The following is a 20138-nucleotide window of genomic DNA, read 5'->3' as shown; positions in this document are numbered from 1 at the left end:
CAGAGCTGCCCTTAGAAATTAAGTGGGACAGAAGGTGTTTTTGATATCTCGGGTTGGTGATGGGTGCTGAGGGGGTGGACAAAAGTAATTGGGAAGGATTTTTAGATAAAGTAACTGTGCGACTGAACAAATGGAGGTGGATTGTGTCTAAGCTGTCTTACAGGGGACGAGTGATTGTAATTAACAATTTGATAGGTCTGTATACCTATTACAGTACAGAAACCCAGGCAGACATTTCATATTTTGTTCATTTCCCCAAAATTTGATGAATCGAACTTAAGACAAATAGGTAGATCCATCCATCCATTTTCTAACCCGCTGAATCCAAATAGGGTCACAGGGGTCTGCTGGAGCCAATCCCAGCCAACACAGGGCACAAGGCAGGAACCAATCCTGGGCAGGGTGCCAACCCACCACAGGACACACACAAACACACCCACTAGGGCCAATTTAGAATCGCCAATCCACCTAACCTGCATGTCTTTGGATTGTGGGAGGAAACCGGAGCGCCCGGAGGAAACCCACACAGACACGGGGAGAACATGCAAACTCCACGCAGGGAGGACCCGGGAAGCGAACCCGGGTCTCCTAACTGCGAGGCAGCAGCGCTACCACTGCGCCACCGTGCCACCCAAATAGGTAGATAGTTTTCTTTATTGAAAGTAAAATAAACAAACAAATAAATAAAAAATGTAGTCTTTTAAAATTGGAAAGTATCACTTAGTAATTTCGTCTATTTCTGTTGTGTCCCTTTGCATATGAATAAAATTGATTTATTATTTTTAATAATAATCATTATCATCATCATATGTTATTCTGAGATCTTAAAAATCATATCTCAAATATATCATATCAATTAATTGGATTTTAAGTAATGCAACAAGATCATTTTCCTCTGACATTGCACTCAGTGTTTTTCTTAGAAGATTATAAAAAAGTGCATGCATGCATGCATGATTATAAAAAAGTGTTTTTGAAAAAAAAAATCTAATATAAATATTTTGTGGAATTTTACAAAGGAAAACTGGATTTATGGCTCAGGAACCTGAAGATTTTAGGTAAATGCACACATGGCATTGTTTGTTCTCACTAATGTGTAGACATAGACTTGTTTATCAATGTAGGAGCCTAAAATTATAATTATTTACAATTATACAGCATATTTCTCATTACTCAAAGCACTTTGCAAATTCAGCACATGGAGGTCCTCGGGCACAAACCCATGTTTACCTTTATGCAAGGCCACTGCACCACCTGTGTGGATATGCAATCTGTTTGACAAAGTGCTTCATCTACAGTATGTTTCCAAAATCAGTCTTTCTGTCTGTCAATGTTACAGATTTGGATTTCCAATATAATGCAGGTTTTCAGCAGCACCTAGAGTGCCATGTATTTTTATTGTCAACCTTGCTCCTGAAGATTCCTGAAATTACATGTGGAATTTCAAAGTCACTTGCTTCCTACTTTTTAGGTGGAACTCATGCCATTGGTAGCACCTGTAAAACAGCTTTCCTGACACAGTGGCCGTTAGTTGTAGTTCTCACAGAGAAGACTACAGTTTACCTTAACATTTATATGATTAGCAGAGACTTTTTCCAAAGTGACTGACAAAAGAGGTCAAGATAATTGAGTAACATCTGTCTGGAGACTGTTTGGCTCCAGGTGCCATTTTTAAACTATTTTATTGGTTGTTTGACTCTTTTTTGTTTTCCAATATTTGTTGTTTTTTTGACAATAAAATACAGATAAAATTCAAGTGCTAATTACTGATCAACTCGATCAGTAAAGAGAGATTAGAGATTAATATTATAGCAGCTGAAGGAAAAATCGTTAAGCCTAAAAGAGTTCTAAGAAAAAAATAACTAAAACAGTAGAGCTGCAAAGATGCAAAAGCAACAACACAGGGATTTTATGTTGTCTTCCATATGAGTAGTTACTAGTTATTAGTTCTGATAATAGTACAAAAATTAGTGAGCTGGTTTTTGCTCAATTCAGTTTCAGTCAGAGGCTGTTTCTTGCCTGTAAACTGAACATCTATCTTAAACGAACATTCTGCTATTAGTTTGTCCTGACATTGAAAATGTTAATTCATCCATCCATCCATTTCCTAACACGCCGAATCCGAATACAGGGTCACGGGGGTCTGCTGGAGCCAATCCCAGCCAACACAGGGCACAAGGCAGGAACCAATCCTGGGCAGGGTGCCAACCCACCGCAGAAATGTTAATTCAATTATAACAAAATAAAAGCAGGTTTTGACAAGAACAATCCATTTAGCACAACATATATTACAATAGTTCATCAATCCCTGTTTACCAGACGTTTTGGAAAATTTTGTCCAGTCAAGTTTTGAAACTTGCCAAATGACTTATTGAATGTATTTTGGTAATTTATTCCACACATCAATTGCTCTTTGTGTAAAGAAAACATTGTAAAATCTTGTGAAATTTACAAACTTCATCTGTGCTCTATTGTTCTCAATGTGGGACCCATTTTAAAGTAATAACTGATAGTAATTCACTTCATAATTTGGAATTCTTCTATCATGTCTCCTTTTAAGCTGAAAACTCTTTTCTCATAGCTCACACCCCAGAGCGCTGGAGTCATCTTAGTTCCTTTACTGTTCATCTTTTCTAAGCACTGTTACGTGTTTTTAGTAAGGCAGAGACCAAAACTGCACATAGTATTCCAGATGAGACCTCATTAGTGTATTATACAGCTGGAGCATTACCTTCCTTTATTTGTACTCAACACATTGTAATATATAACATCTTATTAGTCTTTTTAATCATTTTCATTCTCTTTCTGAATGTAAATAAGGGGTCCTTTCAGGTTTTAGACATCCCTCACACTGTCTAATCAATTCTAACATTTCTCACATCGACATGCCATTCTCTGCATGCATTTATATTAAATTTCATGTTCCAGATAACTTTCCAAGTCTGAATTCAATATATTTCATATGTAATGAATCTGTTGATGCCCTGGACGCTACTGTATGTTGTTAATTGTCATATTAGATTACAATTAAGAGAAAACCCCACAACAAAATGTGACTTAATAGGAAAATGGCAAAAGAAAGTTAGGAACCTTTAAATATATGGCAAAAATTCAAATTATTTGTAAATTTCCTTTGTATGGAGATTTTACTTTACAGCATTTTTCAAAAGGGAAGATGAAGGACTGGGTAATTAAACAATGATATCAGTTACAGAGATCTGGTTGGAAACAAACTCCTGCAGGTGCAGCTCAAATCTACTGAACCTTGTCAATCTCTATTACTTTAATGTTTGTGGCAGTCTATCTTGTTTTGAATTATTTCTTAAAATTTGCCTTTCAGAAATACATTTTTGCAGTTTTAGTTTTTGTATAATTGCTTTTCCAAAGCACCTTGAAAATGATATTAGATACTATTAAAATTGCATCTTGGTATTGCTGTCTGCACTGTGGGCCTCTAACATACTCCCAATGTTAGGCTTCTATGCTGGTTGCTTTCTAGATGACTTAATATTTTCTAAATATGATATGGTTTATCAACTATTAGAAGCAGAATGCCTTATGTAACTGATGACTCCCAACCTTATCAATTTTGCTGTCTTACATTTAGGCAGGATTCTGTTACAAGTATAAAATTATAAATGCATGCAGTCAGTGATTGTCCAACCCGCTATATCCTAACACAAGGTCACGGGGGTCTGCTGGAGCCAATCCTAGCCAACACAGGGTGCAAGGTAGGAACAAATCCCGGGAAGTGCACCAGCCCATCACAGAACGTATATAGTATTTTCTTTATTTTGTTTAGCTTTAGGGAGAGCAATTGTTAGTCTATTACAGATTTCATTTTGAAATGTTGTCTGTAGGATAATAATTTCAAAGTAACCTTTTATGCAAAGAAAATTGTTCCTCCCCTCCACATGTGCTTTTAAACATGTCCTGTCCTAAAGTTCCTGTACATGTGGGAGGAATATCCATCCAGACATGTGGAAAGCCTGCAAGAAACACAATGACCAGGTGGTGGATTTGAGCCTAGGGCCCTCAATTCAGAAGATCACTACACTGTCACAAAGCCCCTTTATAGAAAACTGTTTACAAGCAAGAAAGTGAAATCATAAAGGGAAACAAAATTATTAAAGAGCACATAGGTGAAGTATAAATTCTAATATGGAATGAAAGCAGAAACCAGTTTACAAATTAAAACTGAATTCAAGGTTTTGAATAGTCAAGAATAGAGTCCACATATAAAGAATAGCTGAGGAAGAGGAGGAGGTACGGAGTAAAGAAACTACATTAGAACACAGCCACAGTTGTTTTTCAAGGTCAAGTGTGAGAGTAACACTTATTGAAGACATGGTGTATGGCAAGATGCGATAATATCAGAGAAAAATAATTTTAACTTTGTTGTAAATCCTGTAATATTCAGCAGCCAGCTGGGAAGGTACAGGCAAGCATGCAAGGTCATACCCAAGAGAATGGCTGAGTGAGTCACTCCCATAAAGTATTTCTGGTAAAATATCTGATTCCGCTGTGGTTCAGAAGAGGATGTAAATTATTCTCTCCAGTGGCAATGTTTCACTCTAACATAACTTCCCATTTGTGCTCACCATGCTTCTGCTTACGTACGTCTCTGCATGGATGGCTCAGAAGATTTCAAAGGTACCCATTTCATCATCATTGTCTGGGAAACACACAACACGCCCTAAAGCTGATATGACTAAAATGAGCCAAGGTGTATTTCTTGTGCTTTTTTACAATAATCCAATCATATAAAGAAAAAAGATTACCTGGCATAGCATTTTAGAGTAGAATACATTTTTGTACAGGATAAAGTACATGAAAAATTGTTTAGCGTATTTTTATATCTTTAAAAGTTAATGTCTTTCTGTTTTGCTTTATCCATCGCAATAGAAAACCAAACCTGGCAGCCCTGGGCACAAGACAAAAACTAATTCTGGGCATGTTGTCTCTGTGTCTTAATTATACTTTAGTAGTTTTCTATGCTAGCTTTGGACCATTAAATAATAAAATTGAATTTGTAGGACACTTTTTATTTGTAAACATTTTGGTAACCTTGACAAAATAGCAAGAATTGACTAGTGTGTTGTCACTGTTGGAGGATAGGTGTCATATTGGAGTTGTAACAATTAAAAGTGCAAATGAGTAACAATTTCACTGTACTTAATTCTTTGCAAAAATCAAATTAGCTACACATTTTTTTTCTTTGATTTTTGTGGATAAGATAGAATTACCTTGATTACATTTCTCCTTCACTGGGTTAAACAGAAAACATATTAGTATGGTAGGTAGTTTTTATTATCATATATCAATATTATTTAATATATTTTAAGTACCTGAAAAATTCCTTTTAACAGTCCACATATACTACAACAACAACAACATTTATTTATATAGCACATTTTCATACAAAAAAATGTATCTCAAAGTGCTTTACATAATGAAGAATAGAAAAATAAGAGACACAGTAAGAAAATAAAATAAGTCAACATTAATTAACATAGAATAAGAGTAAGGTCCAATGGCCAGGGGGGACAGAAAAAACAAAAAAACTCCAGACGGCCGGAGAAAAAAATAAAATCTGCAGGGATTCCAGGCCATGAGACCACCCAGTCCCCTCTGGGCAATCTACCTAACATAAATGAAACAGTCCTCTTTGGATTTATGGTTTTCACGGAAGGACTTGATGATGATGATCACGTGGACTTCTGGCTTTTAGTCCATCAATGCTGGGGCATCATGGTGCTTTGAGTAGGTTGGTGGTGGCGCAGGAAATCACTATGTATTCAACAAATAAACTCCTCTTGTCTTAATTTAATAAAATTAAATAATTAAATAAGAAAAAGTGGCTTTAATTTTGAACTCATTTGAGGAGTCATGTTGGTGTCCTGTACTTCTGCATTTAAATTGCATGGACGTGCTGAGAAGAAATAATTCAAAGTGCCCTAAGGTATAAAAAAAAAACAAGAAAAGTTATTGTGCTGCTTCACTGTGCTTACGTATAAGAGTCCAGGGTTCCTTTCTCAACTTGCTTTGCTTTTTCTAATTTATCTAATTATCTTCTTGTCAGATTCATTTTCCTGTCTGAGATCATTTTTCTTCATTGGCTTACATTGTGCCTCCCTGAAAAGTTAATTATATTATTTAAAAAATAATTACAAAACCTAAGTGAAATTTTGCATGTAACAGTGGGAAAGGACAATCTTAGTGCTGGTCTAAAGTGGCTGCGGAAATAGTGCAGATGGTCCATCATGGTTCAAGTCTAGCCTCTATCCCATTTTTCTTTTTATCTATTTTTATTTATGCTTTGTATGCATCAATATATTCAGAACAATAATTATCAGCTCTGTGTAAGTGATATAAAAATGCATTATATTTTTATGAAGTAATTTTTTATCATAGAAAGCACAATGTCCTAAAATTAAATATATTCCCAACGTTTAGTCTTCTATTAATTTCTTATGTATTAAAATTTGTATTTGCATGACAGCATCTTTTGATATCCATTGCTGCTGTCCCAGTTTTGTAATTTTAAACTGATTACATTACCAATGTCCCTTAAATAAACAGAACCATTGCCATGTCTATCTATTCTACATTGTTCTTTATTAGATGACATGTGCTCCTGTGCAAGTATTTAGTTTTGGAGTTTATAACTATTATTCCAATTCCTATTGAAATTACTTTACTATTCAGTACAATTATCTGTTTATTTATGTGCTTTCATGATGACTGTGCTGTCCATTCCATAAGAAAAACAAAACCGAAGAATGCAAGCCTTAATAGTTAGTATTTTAGTTGTTTACCAGTGTGTGTGTGTCTGTGGGTGTTTATATATGTGTGTGTGTGTGTGTGTGTGCGTGTGTGTGCGTGCGTGTGCAGAGTCCCTTTTTCCTAAGTAGTTCAACTTAGGAAAAAGAAAAAAGTTCCATGGAGACAGATCTGCTAAATATGAAGACTGTAGAAGTATTGGAGTGTACACGAAGACCAGAAGCTTATTAACAAGTGACACACTGTACCTTGGATGCATTATTATGGTGAAGAATCCAGTTTTTGACTCTTTCAGTTTGATGAAATTGTGCCAACAAAAACTTGAGACCAGGATGAAAAATAACTCCATACACCCACTTTTTTTATATTTCCTAAAAAGTGATAGCATAAATTTGCTCATAGTTCTTGTGTTCTGTTTGTGACTGGACTAAAAAGCATACTGTTAGTTATTTATGATTATTTGGAATACAGATCATGAAGCATTGTACAGCAAGTCAAGCTGTGCCCCAGAGCAATCAAACAGGATGTTATGTGGTTCTGGAAACGGTATTCTCATGGCACATATCTAAAGTCATATCAGTCATATTAATTTCACTCTTCCATATATGATGCTCTTGTTTCTTGCTCTGCTCATTTAATTTCCCCTTTTCATATTGTCTTTGTTTTCATCTTGGGTTCTAGATTTTCTTGTGTTCTTCTAGATGACAAAACATTTTTTCTCTTCATCCTAAACACTAATATTTTAATAAGCAATTTTTTTTAGATATTTCTAGGTTACTAAACACTTTTTCACTGCAATTTTTGCATATGTTTTTTAAAATATCAAGACTAGTTCAAAACTGAGTTGAATTTTAATTTAAAAAATTGTGTTACCCTTGCATCCAGCTGCCAGACAGTGTGCATCCCTTGAAACTCTGAGTAATAACAAACAAATCTGAACAAACAAACCTGTATATATACACCAAGTGATTTTGTATGCCTCTGCTGTTTTTGTGATGCTAGAGTAGTGCAGTTGCTTTCGTTTACTTCTTTTTAAGTACATAGCATTAAGTATTTATTACAGCCTCTAATAACAAGTTCTAATCACAAGTTATTTTCACATGTGTATTTTACCAAGTGCTGTCTATTACTAAATATACTTTACCAGTAACGCCGCACTGCACGTTATACACTTGACTTATAGTTGTCACCCTCTTTCTCTGTACGTTTAGCATTCGTTTGCTCAGAGGTTGATGTGCTTGCTGCTTCCTGAGCAGCTCTTCTTTTCTCCACCCTAGCGGCCCGCTTCTTCTCTTCTGTCATCGGCATCTTTTTGCGTTAAAACTGATTAAGTCGGTGTTTGTGTTGCAATTACTGAGTACGTTTTCTATATTTTTCACTTAAGCTTGCACTTAAGTCTTCAATCTGCCTCAAGAATTATTTAAGATATGAAGAGGTAGAGGAAGCGACGGTGAAGGTGGTAGGGATGAGATCGGTGCCTGTACACATGTGCCACAGAGTTGATTCTACAATGAAATAAAATAAAAATTAAAAAGAGGAATAACCTTGGAGGTCAATCATCATGATGAAAGCGGACAGTAGACTTCACATAGTATATGTGTACCAAATTTCAGGTCAATAGGTCAAACGGTTTGCGAGCTACAGGTGATTTAAAATCCTGGACAGACAAATGAACAGCCACGTTAGCGTATTATATATGAAGATTTGCATCATTTAGTATTTCAGTAGAGGTTGTTTTTATTGTTCTGCTTTGTAATTCCAGTTAAAAATTTTGAATCATTTCTTTTTTTTCTATTGGCCTAATGATAAGTATTGTCATCTACAAGAAATATCAGTACCAGCAAATAACAGGCTACTAAGTTATACAACTAAGCCTTAAAGAGAAAACTATCTTTCTTTTACTGGAGTGCATTACCTTCAGAATACCGTAATTAATATAATTTCTGTTTCTGGGAATTCTCTAGTATTTATTTTTGAAACTCAGTACATTTACTGATTTTTTTTGTACAAAATAACTTAAGTCTTAGGTGTCGCAGTTCAAAGAGGGGAATACATATGCAGTAAGCTGTAAATAATGGGTGATATTTTAATTTATTACATGCATGGCAGTCATTGAGGTACATCTCAAGTTGGGTAAAACATTACATGTAAAACTGTCTATTACTAACTGCAAGAATTACAAAGTAGCCAAGTGTGTTTCTGGGTAATTTTTCAAATAACTTTCAATACTGACCGGTAATTATTTTGTGTAACATTGTGTAACATTTGTGATCTGTTTTTCCTGCCTTGCAGCCAGTGAGTGCCGGGATAGCCTTTAGCTCCCTCATTATGTTGCATTAATGTCACATTATTTAACTTCTAGTTGTAGAGTATGTCAGACTTGCCGACTGCTATTGTTGATCCCTTCATTATGTCAATTTAAATGAAAATTGCTGGGTAAGTCTAATTTACTAATTGTATGCTGTATGCTCGTCCCCTGGGTCTGCTTAGCTGGCAGAGATGCACTCCATCAAGCACTGTCAAACCCTTTCGGCTCATGCCCCTACCACCATCCCTCTTTATCATTATGTACCCTGTGAGCCCTGCTCCCTTGTCCCACTTCCAATTTCCCCATCAATATCCTTGGGCTACACCTACACCCACCAAACCTGAGCTTTTAAAAACTCTGTACCACCATGGAACCCTAGCACACTTCACCACAACCTTTCTTTGGCCACAATGACATGTATAAATGTCTGTTTTGCTCATTCTTCCTGATCTCTGATGGTCTCTAGCCCTGTCTTGTACAAACCCAGTGCCATTTTACTCTTGGCAATCATTTGTAGTTTTTAAAAGGCTTCAGTATGTTATCACATTGCTCCGAGAACAGATATCAAACAGATAATGAGATTGTGTGTGATATCCATAGGACATAATAATTGGAATCACTAGCCTAATGAAACCAGAAAACAAGAAGGTGTGCACATCTCTGTAACTCTGTAAAACAGAATTGTGTTAACATTGAGCACTGCAATGTAAGGTTTTGGAAGCAAGAGTTAAATACAGTATGTTGAATACATGTATTATATGAAATATTTCCCTCAAATCTGCAGTGTGAGGCATCTGTAGTATTCTTGTTAGTAGAAGATGCTTATGAATCTTTTAACTAAAGATAACAGGAAATTGTATGAGGCATACAGCTAAACTCTAATAACTAACAATAGTCTAACAGTAGTCATGAGCTATAGACATTAGATGGAAAGTCATTTGAGTGTTGTGAGATATCTGAGCCTGCACTCCTTCAGATACATGACAGAGAAGATGGGTTACACACCCAGTAAAGCCACCTTCTTGTGGGAATTTACTAACCAAAACCAAAAAATCTCTACCACAGACATTATGCCTCTGTTTCTCGCATCACATTCAGTGGAGGCTGGAATCTCTTTGCTAATCGTCTTCTAATCTAAATATGTTGGCAGCCTGAGTGCTCTGGATGTTTTAATGAAATCTGATAGATTGTTTTTATGGTTGCAAATCACTATTTTCTATTGGAAGAATCATTCTGCTGCCACATTTTCTTTATCTAAAATGCATTTCATGTCCTTGTACCAATTATATGATATTAATTCTTACTTTGGTAATTATGAAGAGGAATAGGATATAACTCTTTTTTTATTTATATTCCTTAACAGATCCACACAAATAATTTTGTAGAATAAATCAAAAATGAGACCAATGTCCTAATCCTGCAAACCTCTGGCACTGTATCTGAAGGAAGACTGGAATCAGAATCTGCTGTTTAAGTGTGTTTGACAGTCTGTAGTACTCGACAGATGGTCAGCATCATTTCAAAAGCTGAATTTTTCCCAGTCTTTTTTTTTTCCCAAATATTTATGGCTTAAATTTTTTCCATCCTGCTTCTAACATGGATGTGTCAAAAGATCACTTTTATTTGGGAAAAAGTCCCAAAGAAGGACAGTATCCACTGAGTAATTTAATATGGTGTTTCACAAATAAAATAATCATAATAAAATACAAACAACTGCAGTGTACACAGCAGTCCAAAAAAGAGTACAGATTGACTCTAACAGGATGTTTAAAGACAATATAGCTTATTGTAAAATATTAAATGCATTTTAATTATGTTTCATATTATATTAAAAATAGCAGCCTATTATGAAAAACTACATACTTTAATAACTTAAAATGACATAGTTCTGCCTGACAAAACTTGCACTGATTGGCAAGGCAGTAGTTCATTTCTGATTAAACAATTGCTTCAAGTTAAATCCTGAGGCTTCTGCTATATGAGAAGGTTCTCTTAAAACATAATAATTAACAGTATGCCCTTCAGAGGAAAATGAATTTAATATACTTTTAGACTAAGTTTGGGCTTTTAAATGCAAAGCTTTCCAAACTGAAACTTGTCACTGGTACATTTCTCTTCAAAATAAAAGTAAGAGTATCTCATTTTGAATTAACTTTTGAATTGGTGGAGCCAGATGCATTGTGCAGTGTGATCGACCTCAGCATTTTTACTGGTGGTGTCCAGGCGTAGGATCTTTAAGTTTTGTTTTTTTCAGGAATCATTGCATAATTGTACATAATACAGCCAGTAGAAATTTGTTTAAATGTTTTACCATTTGGCAGAACTTACAAGGGTATAATATGTTTGTAAAAGGCTACTGTATAAGAAACATTATTGATTTGTGCATACTGTATACTACATATATATTTTATTGGCATTTACCCAAGGAAATGTATCTAGTGTGTAGCCTGTTTAGAATAACTCAGTTCAACCAGATCAAGAAGAAAATAAAATTTGTTGCAGTGCAACTTATTTTAAATGCAACATAAGCAGTATCAAGTCAAGTGGGCTTATTGTCATACCATCCATACATTGCAGCATACAGTGGCATGAAATCATGAAATATATATAATTCCCTATAACCGCAGTTCAACATATACATAAATACAAGACAAGTGCAAGACAAATAAAGAACTATAATATTAATAAATAAAAAATGAAATGAATGGTAAATGAGAAGATAGAAAGAAATAAACAGTAATAAATGAATAATAACAATAACTAATAAAAAAAACAATAGTAGTAAGAAGTGTAATAATTGCATGTATGTAAACAACTAGGAGCAGATCTGTCTGGCAGCACATAGTTCCGGACAGCCAAGGGGCAGAACCTGGCAGAACTAGTTAGGATGGAGGTGGTTCAAAGAGGCTCTGGGAGCGGTCCTCCACTATGCTGTATGCTTTTCTGACGCAGTGCTTAATAAAGATAAATAATAATAAAGGCAGAGAAGTCCCAATGATTGTAAAGCAACCAAGTTATTGAATACAGAACAAGCTACAAAAGAATCACATATGTATAACATTCATAATTAAAACACATTATATTAAAAATGTCAAAGCATTTAACCCAAAAACGACGCATTAAAGCGTTGTTTGACAGTCTTATTTTTTATTGCTGAAGCTCTGTAATCAAACATCTAAAATCTGTCATTTACAATGTGCAAGAAAAGTTATGAAAAAACCTTCTGAGATTCTTCAAAACAGCTAATGCACTCCACATCTAATCGGCCACTTAATTAGGCATACTTCTCTACTACCAGACAGGTCCTGTCTCCAGAAGTTACTTGAAGCCTTATTCAATAAAGTGTTTCCAACATTCTTTAGGGATTTTGGACCAGGTTGACTCAATAATAGCATCATGCAGGCACTGCTAGTTTTTCAGCGAAACATTCATACAATCTTCCTATCCCAGAGGTGCTCAGTTGGATTTCATTTATGGTCTTGGCAGGTATAGTTTATCATGTTTTGGAGTAAACTGAAGTTGCTTTCACTTTTGTGAAGCCACCTTGAGATGATGCTTGTCTTGTGATATGGCACACTAGTTTCTGGAAGTAACCTTGTCAAAAATGGCAGACTGTGTCCATGAATGGTTGCCTTTCATCAATAACGCTGCTTATTTAACCTGTACCATTCAAATGGTGCACAGCTGGTATTAAAGGGCCACTCACATCTGCCACTGAACAGCATCTGGTGATGCCACTTCTGTGTGGTATCAAGTCTCAATCCAGACTCTCTTCCTGTGTATTTTCCAGTTGAAGGAACGGGCTACCCATCTCCCTCCGTACTGCTGATTCCCTCAGCGGCTGTGGGGCACCTGTTGATGAAGAAAGATTCACTGATCTTGATTTTGCTGATAATGCTGTAATCAATCAAGAGTCAATATAGGCTTTGATCGGGGCTTTCGAGAGACTGAACGAGGAGTCTGAGTGACTGGGCTTGTGAGTGTCCTGATTAAAAACAAGATCCAGGCCTTTAATGACCTCTTAGGCACAAACATCAGCAGTGTGTCTGTCTGTGGAGAAAGTGTTGACCGTGTCGAGAGGTTTACTTACCTCGGCAAGAGTCTTTGGTGACTCTTCCCTTGAAGTCAGTAGACGGATTGGGAGAGCATGGGGGGACATGAGGTCACTGGAAATGGGTGTGTTGTGCCCCTGATATCTATGCAAAAGGATGAAAGTCTTTGGAGTCCTGGTGCTTCCTACTTTTGCTCTATGGTTGTGAGACATGGACGCTATCCAGTGACCTGAGACAAAGACTAAACTACTTGGGTACCACTGGTTTGACTTTGTGTTGAATGAGTGTTTTTTTTATGGAGTCCCGAATGAGGCACATTACCTGAATTGTGAGGGAGCATCAGTTATGGCACTACGGCCATGTGTCGTGATTTCCCAAGGGTGATTTGGCTTGCAGGATCCTCATTGTTGAGGTCCTGAGTGGCTGGACCAGGCCAGGGTGATGCCCATGTAACACCTGGTTGCGGCAGATAGATGGTCATTTCCAGAGGGTGGGAATGGGCCACGTTTCTGCCTGGGGGGTTGCCAACCAGGATCCCGAGCTGTTTCGTCGTGTTGCGGGTGGGGCAATGTGCTGTACCAGTGCATGCTCCCCAACCTGTCCTGACCTGAGACAGTGATTTGACAAACTTTAGTTGTCTAGTTTGATGTTTAACAGCCCACTGTAGCCTCACTGACAGATTTAAATCCAATGTGGTGTTCTACTGGGCAGTCAGTACTCTTCAAGGTCCGATGTGCTCTGCATTCGAAGATCACTTTCTAAACATTAACAGAACTGCCACTTGTTGGTGTTCTTTGCCTATTGCAAAATTCAGCATTAACTCTGCAGACTGTATAATACATGATGGCAGCTAGATCCACCATGTCTGGTGGCACCAATTATACCATAATAAAGTCACATAGATTAAGGGTCTTGCTCTATTCACTTTGTTTGATTGTACAATGACGACACATCTTGTCCATGTCTGCATTCTATATAATATTCTATATAATATTGGCAGCTTGGAGGAGGAATCTATTTGTGTTAAAAGAGAATGTGACTCTAATAATGTGGTGAATATTTTACTCTATGAAATAGTTGTTCATTTTAAAATATTTCTTTTCATCAAACTCTAGACTTGAAAAATATTCTTTAACTTTTTGCTACCAATGAAAGTTTCCAAGGCATAATGAATGAGCAATAACAGTTTATCTATTGTGTGGTCCAGCACATATAGTACCTATTGTATAAAACAAAAAAAAAAAAGAATGTATTCAAAATTAGTGTTTAAAAGTGTGCTCAGAATGAAAATGCTTTGACTTCAGTCTTCTCATCTGTGTGACAAGATGGACTGAAACCAACTGGAGAGCATAGCATTTCCAGAGCCTCATTAAACGGCTACGGTATTAATGTTGCTTTCACATAGGAAGCAAAGATTAAGCAACTAAAGTAATGCTCAGGAACCTTCAGAAAAACATTTGAGGAAGCCAAAGTGGAGCTACAATTCCACTTGTAATGGAAATGCTAGTAATAAAGCAGCAGAATGTGAGGTAAAAATCTTTTCAGACTTATTTCTATAATTACTATTTTATCATACTGTTCACTTTGCTTTATGTTTGGCTGATTCTCTGAACACTCTTACAACACTATTATAGACCCATTGCTCAACATAAATGGGACTCATGTTGCATTTCTTTTTTATAGTTTCAACATCAATACTAAACAAACTAATCCTTTACTAATTATATGAATTGTCAAAGGGAAGTGAGTATTCTGATTATCCGCCAAAAAGATATTAATATTTCATTAATATTAGTGTATGTCATTAACAAAAAGCTAAATGTCTTGCTCTAAGCGTGAGAATGCCTAATTAGTCAGATCAAGAGATTTGAATCAGCAAGGAAGAAGGAGAGTGTTATGTTCACAAGCATGACAATGCACAAATAATTTAAACATATAATTGCTTTATTAATATATACAGCTCCCAATGACAGCCAAAAAGACAATATTTTTGCCTTTCATGAGCTTAATAGAAAAGCTTTAGAGGACACAATACATATACTTTTTTAGTCATCTAATCCTACACTGTCCTTAGATGTGAATGTATAATCCAGAGGCTTATGTATTTAAAAATGATTTTCGGGCTTATCTATTGACTGAATGCGGCCTAGATTCAAAGCTACCAAACTTGTTTGTTCTTTGGAGAAAGCTGTTAGACTAAGTCAATAAAGATTTCCAATATATTTCTCATACAAATTTCACCTTAGTTTTTTACTTATGTGTATGTTACACAATCAATGTTTCCTTTTTAAATTGCAAAAATGCAAATTCTCATGCAGCATTCTTACAGGCCGTTACAAATGGCTATACAAAATCCCTACAAACATTATCAGGACAGGACAGTACACATTTTATGAACTTCTTTAGAGACAGATAATATAAGAGTTTAGATTTAAACCCTATCTTTCCTTGTATATACCACCTCAGTAATTTTAACTGTATGACAGAACAGAAAATTATAAATTTAATATTAAAAAGGAATCATTGTGTTTCTTAGGTAAAATCCCAGCAGAACTAGTAAAAAGCTCAATCGCTATAATTTAGTCAAAGTTACATTTTGAGTTTTAACACATAAATAATGAGATCCAATGCATGACTGTGATAATGATTAAGACCTTTAACAGTCAGTCAGTCATTCATTTTCTAACCCACTTAGTCCTGAACAGGGTCGCAGGGGTATGCTGGAGTCTATCACAGCTAGCATATGGTGAAAGGCAGGAACAAACCCAGTATGGGGCGCCAGTCCATCACAGGGCAAACGCACACACATCCCAACCACGCACTACTGCCAGTTTAGGAAATTCACCTAACCTGCATGTCTATGGACAATGGGAGGAAACCCAGGGAGGACCTGGTATATGAACCCTGGTGTATTACTGCGAGACATGCATTGCCACCACTGTGCCACTGTGCTGCCTGACACTTTTAACAGTTTTGCAAAAAAAAAAAAAATCTAAACTTGCTTTCTACTTAGAGAATAATTTTCCAAGCAAGCTACACAACAGAGGAAAAGCAAGCATTTACAGTTATGTGCTCTCGTAAACTTGAGGTAGAGTTTATTTTCTAAAGCAGTAGAGCAATTGAACGTGAATAGGGACCAGGGGATGAAGTCAAAAATAATGTGCCAGAGTTTGTAACCAGAAAACTAAAACAAGCCAAAATACTAAACCAAATTTGTAGTTAATAAAGCAGACTATAGAATCTTTTATCTTTACAAACAAACACACAAATCAAGCCTTTGAAAATCAGTAATCTTGAATACAGTGCTGACCTTTACACTGTCACAATGGTGATGGTGAATTTCCTTGTGGCTCTTATGTGAAACAAAATGCTGATGGGGAAAAATACAAAATATTATAAACTATTAAAAAAAAAGAAATCTGTAATTTGGCAGGTTCCCCTTATAGGCAACACATGCCTCAATAAACTGGTGTCAAAACACTAGTCAAAATAGGAATTCAAAGTGTTCATAACAATTTATGCTGAAACTTGCTTTGCTACCTGTGTAAGACCTCAATTTAGACCTCGGTGTTAACATCTGATATTCCAACTATATAACTCCGGGATGCTCTAGAAAAATGGGCATTCTGTTTTTGAGGACCTTTTCTTAAGGTTTGATCAAAATTCTGACCTATCAAATAGCAAGATGTCTGTGACTGACCGTCAGTTGCAGCCAATGAAATCCACAGAATAAGTTGTGTGAAAGTAATGAGACTTGGCCATAATTACTAAGAGTGAATGCTCAAAATGAATTTCACAATGAATAAGCTAGATGATAACAAAACGATGGAACTAGTTCTTCATGTTAGAACAGGCTTTAAAATTAAGCAATAAACATAAATAACTTCTTCACTGCCCACTCATAAATAAAATCTAAAAAATTCAAATGTCATAATAATGTGGGTGACAGAAATGTAATGTGGTAAAAGTACATTTTTTGTTTTTAAACATATGGATTGAATGGCATGTAGCAGCAGCAGCCTGAGCTTCATATATTCTTGTGAAGGCTGGACCAAACTAATTGTACGTATGCAGATCTTTAATATCACATTTTCAAAATGTTATTGAGATAAGTCTACTGCTGCTGAAATAACTGTTTTTAACCATGTTGCAAGCTTAGCGTCATTCAACCACTGAATGTGCCAAAAGTGGGATTATGATAAAGTTGAAGGTTTAACTTGGCACATTAATCTTTTCTTTCGATGCACAAAGGTGGCATTGAAAGGTTTTAACTTTGTGATTGTGCCTCCTTCTAGACTATTACAAAGTGCTGACAGGATGTCTGGTTTTACTCCGCTCTGTTTTCTTGAAGTGTATACTGCAAAATGCAGAATGATATGCCTCCTTGTGGTTACTGTAACATTTTTCTTTTCTCCTATGGGGTGGAAGATCTATTTTTTTGACATCTTGTAAAGATCTTTGAGCATACATTCATTCTTTGTATGAAAATATACTATAGAATATATGTTTATGTTGTTGTTGTGGAAGAGGCTGGGCTGTTTAGGAACAACAAATAAATCAAAAACAATCTGCTCATAATCAGTCACTATTTTCCAGACTATGCAAGGCAGTATTATTTTTACTTGCTTAATGTTAATTTTATAAAATTTGTTTTGGGATATTTTATATTTTCAATCTGGTTTAGCATGGTTATAGTTTACTTTAAAAACATCCACTCTCAGTTATGTATGCAATGGAAAACCTACTTAAAAACTCTTGACCACTTCTATAAAAAAAAACCAAAAAAAACCCAACAACAATTATAACTTAATTTCTACCCACAACACACACAACCAGAGACAGAGGAGCTTAGCACAAACCAATCAAAGTGTGTGAGAGGCACAGAATGGGTGGGTGGCCTTTCTTTCCTTCTTGCTTTCAGCTTCTCAGAGCCTTCCTCAGCCCTGTCATATCCTGAGGAGAGAATTCTGGTTTGCTTTGCGTCTCACTATTTGTTAATGACGGGGAACTTCACCTACCATGGCTCTAATGACAGAGTTTATGAAAATTCACAAGAAACACCTTCGGGATCCAATATGCAGGTTAGTCTTGCAGACATAGCTTACTAGGTAGGAGGCAAAACCACCTGACCAATATTTCCTTTTTGTCGTGTTTTTCTCTTTGTACTTCTAAAACTTCAGAAACCACAGAAATAAAAAAAAATGTATACATGTAGATGAATGTAAAGAACTTGCTGCAGAAGTTATATTCTTCGCTGCTTATGCTTTATAAATTAGTAATTCTACATTTCTTGAAGGGGCAAATACATTCTAACTGGCTTTGTAGTATAAAGGTTTAAAGTTGAAGACATATTTAGTGTTTATTTCATTTCTTTATCACTTTAATCTTTTGCTCAAAGTTGCTTTACTTTGAAGAAGTAGAATTCGCACAGGTATTATCACCGAAATGCTCCGCAAGGCATACATAAGACAGTCTACCCTGCCTCGACAGTATACAATATCTGAAGACTCTGGAAAAGAACCAGAGCCCTGTTTAAAAATAAAAAGGGGGTCAGTTTGGACTGACTCAGACAGCTGAAAAAACAGGTTCTACATGCAAGTTCATGGCATCACCCTTCATCTAATTTATATCTGTTTTCTTCAGCATCTCAAAATCATTCATTAAGCCTAGAGTAATAGATGTCTCACGCCGAGAAACTAGAGCAGCAGCAGTAGTAGCTGTAGAAGATACTGAAATTTTGAAAAATGGTAAGCATAAGCTGTACAGTAAATCACACTTTATTAAAGAATCTTTTAAATGCAATTAAGCAAAAATAGAGTTAGTTAACTATACATTATTGGCTTCACTGTCTGAAGATATTCTGATTTTGTCACAGTAAAACCATAAAGAATCTAATAGGGGAACTGCTTAGTTAATCAGTCTGTCAGTCATTTTCTAACCTGCTTAGTGCTGAACACTGTTGCAGCAGGTGCTGGAGCCTAATCCCAGCTAGAATAGGGCACAAGACAGGAACAAACACTGGACAGGGCACCAATCCATCGCAGGGCAAACACACACACAGAGACCCACACAATAGGGCCAATTTAGCATCATCAGTGCACCTAACCTAGACAAAGGGAAAACATGCAAACTTCACACAGGGAGGACCAGGGATGTAAACCCTGCTCTCCATACTGCAAGGCAGCAGCGCTACCACCACGCTACTAATCTGTCTCCTTTACTTCTAGTATATTGAAGTCTAGTAACTATATATTTTTCCCCGATACTGAGAGATTTTTATTAAGTCCAACAAAATGGATCTGTTAGGCATTTTTTTTAATCACATAACTTGATGTAGCATAACATTCTCAAACACTCCGATTCAGAGTTGCAGGGTGCCAGAGCCCATTTCAGCAGTATTGGGCACAAGGCAAAAAACAAGATACCAGCCTGTCATAGTCATGCATAAACCCACATAAGTACTAACAGGTCCAGCTTGGAACCTAACAAGCATGTCTTTGGGGATGTGGGAAGAAAACTGAAGTCTAAGATTTTCTTGTGATTCTGTGGACTTTTATTTTTGAGGTGTTTTATGTATAGAGAATAACATATGTATTTGAAAGAATTAGGCACACTATTAGGAAATGCTTTAGAAAAGACACAGATTTCAATTTGTTGTGAATGTGACGTGACATTTACAAAATATATATATATGTTCTATAGCATTTGAGTTACTGAAGGGTTGTGTCAGCATTCATTGGTAAAAGGGAAATCTAGGTAAAAGTTATTTAAACCCTGAAAAAAATAAAAGTCAAGACAAGTCAAGTGGCTTTATTGTCAATCGATCCATACATCTTATTGCAGCATACGGTGGCACGAGCTAACATTCCCCAGAACCACAGTGCGACATATACAGTACACAAATACAGGGCCAGTGTAGTAAAATACGTAACATTTTGACCGTAATGCTTTTATCAGGGAATTCATCAGGCTATTCAGTTGAAATATTGTGTCTC

General features: G+C 36.1%; 1 protein-coding gene across 2 annotated transcripts in view; it reads left to right on the top strand.

The window, feature by feature from the left end:
* Positions 1-20138, top strand: part of LOC120524929 (calcium/calmodulin-dependent 3',5'-cyclic nucleotide phosphodiesterase 1B-like) — a 93611-nt gene that overhangs the window by 15219 nt on the left and 58254 nt on the right. The window contains exon 1 of one of the 2 annotated variants that reach the window (XM_039746801.1): positions 18146-18224. The exons of the other annotated variant lie outside the window; for it this stretch is intronic. Within the exon in view, the coding sequence (XP_039602735.1) occupies positions 18163-18224 (62 nt within the window). The 5' untranslated portion in view covers positions 18146-18162. Of the gene's footprint in view, positions 1-18145; positions 18225-20138 lie in introns of those variants that run through there. 2 annotated transcript variants of the gene reach the window in all.

This window comes from Polypterus senegalus, chromosome 3, assembly GCF_016835505.1.
Source record: "Polypterus senegalus isolate Bchr_013 chromosome 3, ASM1683550v1, whole genome shotgun sequence".
In the NCBI taxonomy this organism is placed as follows: Eukaryota; Metazoa; Chordata; class Cladistia; order Polypteriformes; family Polypteridae; genus Polypterus; species Polypterus senegalus.
Note: the sequence above shows the minus strand (reverse complement) of the source record. Positions and strands in the feature narration are given on the sequence as shown.